The sequence below is a fragment of the Meleagris gallopavo genome, chromosome 20 (genome assembly GCF_000146605.3).
Source record: "Meleagris gallopavo isolate NT-WF06-2002-E0010 breed Aviagen turkey brand Nicholas breeding stock chromosome 20, Turkey_5.1, whole genome shotgun sequence".
NCBI classification, from domain to species: domain Eukaryota; kingdom Metazoa; phylum Chordata; class Aves; order Galliformes; family Phasianidae; genus Meleagris; species Meleagris gallopavo.
The window spans coordinates 8,114,607-8,125,137 of NC_015030.2; the positions used below are offsets into that span (position 1 = coordinate 8,114,607).

The 10,531-nt window shown below is 38.8% G+C and overlaps 1 protein-coding gene across 8 annotated transcripts in view; it reads right to left on the minus strand.

Moving 5' to 3' along the window:
- The window catches only part of ZNF207 (zinc finger protein 207), a 16,410-nt gene extending 5,885 nt beyond the window's left edge, over positions 1 to 10,525 (minus strand). Inside the window, exons 1-12 of one of the 8 annotated variants that reach the window (XM_010721548.3) lie at positions 10,479 to 10,525; positions 9,128 to 9,254; positions 8,567 to 8,705; positions 7,565 to 7,732; positions 6,831 to 6,906; positions 6,272 to 6,319; positions 4,947 to 5,017; positions 3,519 to 3,679; positions 2,697 to 2,789; positions 1,273 to 1,515; positions 436 to 598; positions 80 to 263 (exon numbers count right to left, since the gene is read on the minus strand). In XM_010721548.3, the coding sequence (XP_010719850.1) occupies positions 103 to 263; positions 436 to 598; positions 1,273 to 1,515; positions 2,697 to 2,789; positions 3,519 to 3,679; positions 4,947 to 5,017; positions 6,272 to 6,319; positions 6,831 to 6,906; positions 7,565 to 7,732; positions 8,567 to 8,705; positions 9,128 to 9,254; positions 10,479 to 10,519 (1,491 nt within the window). In that variant the 5' untranslated portion in view covers positions 10,520 to 10,525 and the 3' untranslated portion in view covers positions 80 to 102. Of the gene's footprint in view, positions 264 to 435; positions 599 to 1,272; positions 1,516 to 2,696; positions 2,790 to 3,518; positions 3,680 to 4,946; positions 5,018 to 6,271; positions 6,320 to 6,830; positions 6,907 to 7,564; positions 7,736 to 8,566; positions 8,706 to 9,127; positions 9,255 to 10,478 lie in introns of all 8 variants that reach the window. The other 7 variants (XM_031556344.1, XM_031556345.1, XM_010721550.3 and 4 more) reach the window with 7 other exon arrangements.
- Between the last annotated feature and the right edge of the window lie 6 nt (positions 10,526 to 10,531).

A 10,531-nucleotide genomic window follows, 5' to 3' on the forward strand; every position in this document is an offset into this window, starting at 1 on the left:
TAAGTCACAATGAAGCCTTAATTGACGGAAGCTTGGCTATATTAACAGCACAAGATGAGAAAAGGTTTAATCTCCAAACCTATTAGAGCGTGTGTAGTAGCATCAGTAGCGGCCACCTTGCGACATGACAGGAGGTCTCATTCCCATTGGAGGTCGAGGAGGTCCACTTTGGTACGGGGGCACCATCGGAGGTCCCTGACCATAAGGAGGCATTGCTCCAGGAAGGTAGCCTGGCATGCCCTGGTGATGAGCACCATACTGACCTATAAACAAAACATTTGAGATGCAAAGAATTCATTTTTTTTTTTTCTTAATGGGCACAGCTGCATTTGTGAAAAGCTGTTTTTCATAGCACCTGACATTTCAGATTTAAAAAGAAAAAAAGACAGCAAATACATCTTTTAAAGAGAAGAAAATGCAGAGTTGTATAATTACCATGTGGTGGCATTGGAGGTCTCATTCCTTGTTGCTGCGGAGGAATTCCAGGCTGTGGTGGCATCATACCTCCAATTGGTCCAACAGGTGGATTACCCAGGGAAGCTTGTCCCGGACGAGGAAGATTACGCTGATACTTGGGCAGCTGAGCCCTTCGCTCTTCCTAAAATGAGGACAGACAAGCATAACACACTCTAAGACTAAAACTCTACAAAAGCAAAGTGAATAAATGTAATAAAGTAGATTAAAGGCACTGAATTATCATTATTTTAGAAATTTAAGATTGCTATTAGTGAACATTCCACGGTAACATCTGGATTTTTTCTCCCTTCCTTCAAAGTTACTGTACTAACACTGGTCACTCTAGTACATAACACAAGCTCTCTGAAGACTGTCTTTTCCTCACAACATGAGACAGAAGCAAATCTAGAGATATATGAACTAAACTGAAGGTTTGCTATGGTTTTACCCATAGTCTCGATTTCTGATTGTTGTAACAGCATCAAGATAACTTCAAACCGTTAAGCCTTTTGTTTGACACTCACTAGCTCTACTTAACTAAATTCAAGCTTAAGCCACGTGCAGAAATGAATTCCAAGTTACATTTTGGGTTAAGCAAAAACTTAAAGACTTCTGATTGCAGGATCAATGCAATACACCAGTCACTACTTTTCAACCAAGGATGTTTCATCAAAGCATAATTCTTCTAATTCTGCATGTTTTGTCGTCTCACCTTTACTAAAACCGTTACACAGAGCACAGAATATATTCTAATTAAGTCAGCCATATCAGCATAAATAGCATTTTCAGCAAGATAATGAAAATATGTTAACTTACCAGTGATATATCCTCATCTGGATGGATCAACTTACTGGTTGCACTGGTTGTGGTAAGGGTAGCAGGCTTACTTGTTATAGATGTAGCTGGTTTAGCTGCAGTACTGTTTGTGGTGCTAGTGGTTGAGGTTGTAGATTGTGTGTAAGCAGGGAATGTAGGTTTGGGGGGCTCTGTTGTTGTTGCTGCTGTAGAATTCAAAGGTTTGAAATCAGTACCAACCGGACCTTGAACAGCTGCTGCAGCCTGTGAAGCACAGAGATAGATCAATACTTATTTCCTAAAAGCATAAGAAAACTTAAATTACATCTGTTAGACCTTTGAAACCTTCCAGTGAAATACATATTTAAAATAAGCTTGACAAAAGTAAAGTTCAGCCTTATCACATACTAAAGCAACTGAAAACAAGACAAAATAAAACCCAGTATATACATACATACAAACATACACACACAGGAAAGTCTAGAATTCGCAGGTCAAAAGCCACAACTAGGAAAAAGAAACAACAACAAAAAATCCTATCAAAGTTTTCACCTCAAGTACGAGGCTGGTAAAATGCCTAAATCCTTCCTAAATTACAGTTTTATTAGCAGCTATAAGCATAAAATCACAATTTTCTCAATAAACTAGCATACTTTATCAACCATTAGTTTAGAGTACAGCTCAAAGTGTTAGCATTCATTAAAATTAGGTATTTACAAACATTGTTATTGAACATTAAGAAAACTACTGTGTCAGGTCTTTTGTTGTAAGCATTCTCTCTGAAAGTATTGCAGTGTTCTTTAAAGAACTATGACTCTCTATAGATCTTCAATATCATTTCTAAGTACAGAATCAACTCAAGGCACATGAGGTCCACTAAGATGACAGTATCTACGCTTTCCTACATTGCTCTTAATTGAAAGTTTTAGAAGAAAAGTTGGCTTTATGAGGCTGAAGATGCAACAATCTTCAAAACAAGCCTTAGTTATGAGAGAATGCTTTTTGTTTCTGGTCACTGTATGCTTACAATTCTTTGCTGAACTTTCTAATAAAAATAACTCCATTTTTTGCACATAACGCATCTCACAAAACCCCCTACATTCTGACATACTGTATTAAACACCGAACTAAAAAGCCTTCACCATGCATCAAGCTAACCACTGCCACTAAAATGCATTTAACTGCTTTCATGCTTTTTTAACCCTTTAGAACCAGGACATAGCATTTCATACTTGCACGCTGTCTAAAAAAAAATTGGGCACTTCAACATGCTTATTTCTACTAAGATGCAACTCACAGTTAAGGACTCTGCAATTTTACCAGCTAAACATAATCAGGAATATAACAAATTATCTGAAGATGTTTAGTCAATTTTAGATTTTACAGAACGGTCCAAAGGGTTAAGTTGCAAAGCAATTTGTTTTTAACTGTGACTTCCTGCGTACTTGTGCTGTGCTAGGAAACAGAGCGTTAGAAGACGCTGACAGACTTTCTGAATTGGAGGAAGCTGTACTTGAGCTTGTGACAGGTGTCCCCATCTGTAGCATAAAAGAAAGGAAACAGTGAAAAGTCTCCAAACAAATGGGTGGAAAGTATCCAGATGAAAGGGTTTCTTATGCTAAGGGCTGTGTTTTTGTAAATGAGTACCTTCCCTGTAGAAGTCCAAAATGCAAATAGGACACCGTGAAGGTTAAATACTTAAGGACTTACACACAGCAAGAGAAATCAAAATACAGAGGTCACAAGCCATTCTATCAATTCCCACTTCCCTTCCCAAAACATTTAAACAGCATTCCTGCCTTAGTTAAATCATTCAGACAATGTTTAATCCAGTCTGAACAGAATGATAAAATTAATTAGGCCTTCTGCTGGCAAATAACCCCTTATTAAGAGAACAAAAGAGACTAAGTCTTGTCAAGATTTACACTTAAGCAGTTTTAGGTTAAGGTCTAAGCAATCAGATTCCTACAGCTGACTGATGCCCTCCTTCACCCACCCAAAGAGCCCATATAAAGAAAAACTAAAAGAACTGTTTTGCCTACTACTTTCTTCCCCACTGCTTACAGAACTTCTGTCTGGTTTCATGGCTGTTGTAAAACAAACAAAACAATCTTTTAAAATTCATTCAAACACTACAGTGAATTAAACTTAATAATCAACACAAGCAAGAAGTGTAACCAGGCATTTCTTGTCTCCTAATAACAGAGGAAGCTGACACAGGGTAACTTGAAAACTATACCCATAGATTCCAGGCAGAGATACCTTACCTGCCCTGCACTTGGGAAGAGTGGTTTAGTAACTGGAGGCTGAGGGGTAGGTGCTGATGCAGCAGGAGCTGGAGGTCTGTTAAGAATGCCCGGTGCTGTAGCAGGCTGTGCTTGTGTCATAGGAGGCATCCCAGGACGAGGACCAACAGGTGGTGGCATACCTACAAACCACAAAGAACCCGTAACGTCTCAGGCTCAAGAACAGAAGCATTCCATTAAAAGATTCTGTTCCCAGTATTCCTTATGACAAAGCCTTCCCTATAGGAGATAAACTTTTAAGCCAATAGGTATAGCCAGCAGTCACCATACACAGCAACTAGCTCAGAGGTCACAAGCACATGTCAAGACTGTTAATTCTCCATGTCCCTCTCTAGAACATTCAAATGAAGTTTTACTACCTTAATTTACTGTTGATCACCAACAAAGGTAGGCAGTTACCTTAAACACTTCAGAGCAATACTGAATCAAGTTGTATGTTTCCATTACAGCTTCAATGATAAGACAAGCTTACACTCTCAACTAAATCAATGCAATCAACACAGCCTCTGTTTCCAGAACACTGTCTCTATGCTGTCATGACTGTAGTTAAGATTGTTACAAAATCTAAAAAAGGGAGCTGCTATGAACGGTATCAGTACTTTGAAACACACTGCTGCGGACCTTCAGCACAGCAGACAGTGACACAGGAATTAACATTCCTCATTCCTTTGACTAAAAGGCCCTCAAAGCTAGCATGCAAGTTAGCTGAAAATAAGTTAAAATCTTTGTGCAGCCTATCATTGCAAAAATGTACTTTGTATGCGGAGGGTTCTAGGAGAGGTCCAGAGACAGAACTTAACAGCTCACAAAGGTTCCATCACACACTGTGCAGCAGAACCAGCATGACTGTCCCACTGGCTCGTCTTCTCCAGTGAGAAAATTGGGCAAACCAGTGACTCAAGTCATCACTACGGGAACATAAGGCTGCTCAACAACTTGAGAAGCTCAAGAAATAGCTCTGTTCTAGCTCCATAAGCAATCAGAAGTCAAGACATCTTTATCTGAGTGTCATCAAGACTGTTTCTCACTCTCCACAATAGTTTTGTTTTTCTATTATATGCGTTATATACATATTTGCATTATAAAAGAGACATTAGAATAGGTAGTGGAGATGGACTAGGCAATAAAAAAGCAGATGAACAATAATAGGAAAAATAAATTTGCATTCAATTTTTTTTACCTGCACAGCAGTATCAAACACAATTACCTATGTGTAGTCAAAAGCCATAAATAACCTCTTCACCTCTGCACAAGAGTGGCTTCTGCAGCAGCTGAACTGCAAAAAGCTGGCAATGTACATCTGTACACTCTTGACATAAATCCTAAATTCAGCAAAAGTAAACATCATTTAGCTCTCACCACAATATCTGTCTGACAACCCTGACTTACCTGGTGGCATACCAGGCATAAGAGGTGGTATTCCTGGCCCAGGAGGCATCATTCCACCCATTGGCATCATCCTATTGAGTAAAGTGATCATTAGAACAAACACACACAGTAAACCACTAAAACATTGGCACATTACCTGTATTAGATAAATAACACAGCAAATAATTTCAGGAAGCAATCAATAACCAGCTGACTGCAGCTACGTGTTTTTCAACAAGGAAATAAAAACATATAAACTTCAAATACTTCTCATTTGAATTTTCATTCCCCAAGCATTCATTTCCTCTGTTATCAGATTCCAGAACTAGAGTTCCTCATGATACACACTTCAGAATACTTCCAGACACTTGAAACTGGATTACAGGAAGCAGAAGAAAAGAATATCTATTATCTTATTTTGGAAACTAAACAGTTTTGTACCAGCCAATGTGTGCCAAATCATCACTATGAAGCAATTTCTATTTTACATAGCAAAAATCAAGAAACATTTACTGTTCCCATTTCAAAATCAAACTGAATCATGAGGAGGTGAGTATTCATTCTCTATAGCAGCTTGTAACCCAGCCGTACTATCTTCTCAACCTGCCTACTAAGGGAACAACCAGTGCAGAAACACAGCTGGAACACACTACTACCACTCCTTTTCTGGATAAAAGTCTGGACAAGGCAGTCAGCCTTCTGTCTGTTTGGACAACTGTCAAACCAAGAAGCTGCTGCTGCTGCCACCAGAAGTGTAACTGCCTGAAAAACTGCAGATAGCGAGTTGTTGGCAAATTGATTTGCTTCTTTTACTAGAAGACACATTACATTCATCTGAAATTAACAAAGACTTTAAGGAGAACTAAACACCAGCAAGCCTGGTAAAATTCTGTTCAGTTTCCAGCCAGAAAAGCTGCAATCATGAACATCCACAAAGATGTCTGATTAAGACCTTATTTTTACATTCGAAGACTGCTATAAGAATACCAGTGTTTCAGAAGAGAACAGCCTATCACCTCGGTGAACGTTAAACAAAAACAGATCTCCTGCATTAAGTCCTACAGGTAAAGGACTAAGCACATGGAGCTATTTGTACTCTGATGCAAGGAAAGATATAAATCCCAAAGTATCTATTCAATTAATGTTCTGCAGGATGTGTTTCCTGCAACAAGCATTTAGATAAAGAATAAAAGCATCATTATACAACAAAACATAGCTAGACATTTTCCCCAAATGCTTCAGCAAAATTCAGATGTTTTCAAGTAAGACAACTTTCAATCTTATCAAATATACAACATAAAATGGCATAATGAATGTACCTATAATTACATTAATGAGATGCTTACATGTTTCCACCACAAAATGACTGCATGTATTTTCTTTGTTGATGTAATCTGTGAAAATTTATGACAAAATCAAAAATCTAACTGTGATTTTTCCAAACACATTATGATAGGGTACGGTGTAAATCCCAAACAAACATCAATACCAACAACTTACTCTTGCCCAAAATACAAGAATTTTATTCTCATATTTAAAGAAATTTAAACTATCCAGTATTTTTTCTGGATAGGTTGGATGACTGACAGCCAGATGGTACAAAATGTGCCATACACAAACCAGAGCTTCACATAAGGCTTTAAACCAACACAACACATTTTAAAACCGTTATGAAATTACAAGATAAGATAAAACAAGAAAGGCAATATACTTTACACATAGATTCACAGTTGGGCTGTATTTTTAATGTTGGTTTATAGCCATCCAGATTTTTGGTGCATCTTAACATTAAGGTTACAGAGTTCACAGGTTCCTGCACGTTATTTCTAATTAGCTTTACTCTTTCTGTGACAGTTTAAAACACAAAGCATGGAAACATCAGTGTAAATCTTTCTAGCTACTCACCCAGGTGGCATTCCAGGCATAACCGGAGGCATTCCAGGCATCATAGGTGGGACACCTGCCATTAATGGTGGTATACCTTAAAAAAAGGAAAATAAATGTTAAACACCAACGTGTATTCATCACCAAATCTATTTAATACAGGAAACTGTAAGATTTCTGAAATAACGTCACTTACAAATAGCAAGATATAAAAAATTATCTACAAATCTGACTTTGATCCGTGGTTCCCAACTCTGCAAGACACCCAATGAAACCCTTCTCAGCAGAATCTCTAAAGAGCCTCAACATCGCAGAAAACATCAGAAAGGTCAGTTTTCACTGTCACTAATTGAAACGCTTTTTGCAAGTTTAGTTGTATTCTGCACATAAACTCTTCATCCTATGTTAGCATAAATCCAGGGCACCCCTTCAGCCTTCTATTTCTAAAATCTTGTGATAAAGTATCACAAAGTAGATCTATGTTCAAACTGCTAATCTGTCTTACTATCACACTGACAGTTCAATCTAGATGCAAATATTAGCTATTTTCATCTGCTTTATTGAAGAAGACGTACACACCCCTGCACCAGGGGCAGGAAGAACCTGAAGGAACTGCTAACATGCACCTCACTAAACTATTTTCAGACCACAAACCCACTGCATTGGAGAATACCAATCAGCAGATTGTAATTCCAAGTAGAGATCTGTATTCCTACTCAGCCTTTCAGTAACTAGTTCAAAAATAGCACCCTTACCTGGAGGCATCCCTGGTGCACCTGGCACAGGAGGCAAACCTGGTTGTGCCATTGGGGGAATGTACCCCTGCTGTGGCTGAACTTGTTGGGGCTGAAATGAAGTGGAAGCTGCGGATTCATCATCTTCGTATTCATCAGAATCATCTTGTTGCTTCTTCTTCTGGCTCTCTGCTGAATTGTACAATGCACATGGTCAGAGGAAAGTAAACAATATTCTATGAAATTAATTTTTATCTGGAGTATTCTAGTTGGAATGACAATAATTTCAAGTCTAATCATGTGAATTTTTGAACGTGCTGATTAGAGAAACTGTGTGAGTCTACTATTACACATACAAAAAATAAAGGGAAGTGACTCACACTATAGCAACTCTCAGTGTAAAAGGGGTCTACCTTCATGTAAGCCTCTGGCTGGAGAGAATAAGCCAGAACAACTCAAAGGCATAATTACAGAACAAAGAAGACTAAGTATTCCTATACTGTCGGACTAACGTAATTCCTGGTCTATACAAAACAAACAAACAAAAACCCTAAAATTAATCATCCCCATAAGCTGAATGCTTTCTTTCTAAACAGGAAAAAAAAAAAAAAAGTATCATCACTTGTCTTTCTATGCGATTGGCCATGTCAAGGGTTGCAGTTAGGGAAATGTATTAATCCAGTTCTTATTCTCCTAAGGAGTGAGACCTGTATCACACACGGCCAAAATACAACAAATCAATTTCCATATCCAAAAACAGATGAGGGAAACTCCCCTACTCCTCAAAAAAGCACTCATCCCAAACCATCAATAACAGTTTTCTTCCCAAAGCCTACAAATAACCTACTGAGAGGCAGGCAAAACACATAACAATAAAAATATCGACCTGTGATTTCAAGACAAAGCAATATTGTATGCTGAAGATGCACTATTCAACGCAGATAGTGCACTCAAAGAACACAGATCAAAACAATTTAAGCAAAGCGCCATGGAGATGAGATAACCAGCTATTTCACACTTTACCCTGAGTTTTTTGTTCAAGTAACCTCCTCCGTTCCTCCATATCTTTTTCTGGAATGCCCTCCATGCCATAGATTTCCAGTTCAATGTCTGTTCTCCCAGGAATAGCATTTGGAACAGCATCTATTGTTTCTTTATGTACCTAAAAAGGAAAAAAACCTCCTGATCAAAACTCAGATTTAAGTTCTTCTTCACTAGCTTAATTTCAAAAGACAAATGAAACATCCTTATTGGGAAGAATATCTCTAGTCAGCCATTTTCTGGATACTCCTCTAGTAGCTGTAACTCCTATTAACTTCTAAAACTAGTTTATGAACTCTGATCACCAAGACAATGCAATTCATCCACTCCTACATTCAAAAACTGACTGCAAATACCTCTGCTGCATACCCACCATACAAACTGCTGACACATCAGGAGACCTGCTCTTGAAGCTTAACACTACTGACTTTCTCTCATCATTTTCCAGGATTGTGGAAACTCCAAGTGAACACACTTTTTTAAGATAATTATTCCAATTTTAGACACTGTCAAAAAAGTTTTCTGCAAGATAAAACTTCTTACCTGCATGCAATGTATAGCTAAACCAGGTCCTGTATACAATTTCTTATGACATATATGGCATTTAAAGTGCTTTGCTTTTTGATGCTGTATGAGGATTTTTTCATCGTCAAAATCCCTGTTACAATACCTGTTGAAGATTGTTAAGGAAATATTTGACACTAAAAGTGAGCTATTTTTTTTTTTCCCTAAAGAAATTGAAAGCACAGAAAGCAACCCTGAGCTTTCAGAGCACCAGTATTTCGTCCATGTCCAAAACCAAACCTCTCTCCTCACATCACTCAGTAACATCAATCAGAGAATAGCACGATGTGCCCATGCAACCATTCTGACATGCTTTTTTAAGTCACAGTTTTTTCTAAGTTTTTTCCTCCTTTACATATTTTTACATTAAAATGTTGCTAGAGCAGCAAAGGACAAAGATAAGAGATCCACAAATGGGAAGCAACACCAAATACTCTGAAATACCCAATTAGTAACACATTGGCAGCTAACGTTTATGGAAGAAAAAAATAGTTTTAGTTGAGAACTCTCTTTTCAGTCACCCGATTGACCAAAATCATCACAAGATTCACTGCAATCATAGCACAACTTTGTGTTTCTAAACTGAAACATTTGAAGAACTTTTTGAGCTGTTGCGTAATGAGAGGCAAATGGCCGTTTCTTTTGTGCAGCTCAGCACGAAGGCTTCAGCAGGCACTGCAGCCATCCTGCTAAGCATGAGAGCTACACTGGGTACAGCCTGATCCTCGTTAACAGCATATCCTTCACTTTCAACAAAACCTGGTAAATAAACTCCAAGCGGATTATAAATTCCTTTATTAAGGATTAATAAAAAAAAAAAAAAAAAGGAGAGAAGTATGCTTGTAATCACTCTTTAACAAAAAGCAGATTATAGAAGGGCTAACTCGTGAAAATCCCATCGATATTTTTACATGCTAAGACGTTTTGACGCAGCAAATAAAAGTTTTATATTCTAAAACGAGTTTTCCAACAGCTCTCTCTCCTGCAATCACTCGTGCCTCGCTGATTAACGGCCAGCACGGCGCTGCTCACGGAGATGCGATGCCCTCGTGGGGAACAACGGCCGCTCCGAGTCCAGCGCAGGGCGAGCGGGCAGCGGGGGGGGGGAAGGATTAGAGACGAAGGACACGGGGAAGGCCGGGCCAGGATGAGGGCACAGACAGGGAGAGAGCACGAAGCCAACGGGAAAAAAAGAAGAAAAGAAGAAAAAAAAACCCACAAAATTAACAATAAAAAGACCAGAACTCACGGGGCAGCGCGGAGCTCCACAGACACCGGAGAAGAACCCTGCCGCCCCTCCCCCACCCCGCCCCACACAGCGCAAGGATACCAGCACCAAGGCTTCAGCTGCTTCTTCTTCTTACGGCCCATGACGACGGAACA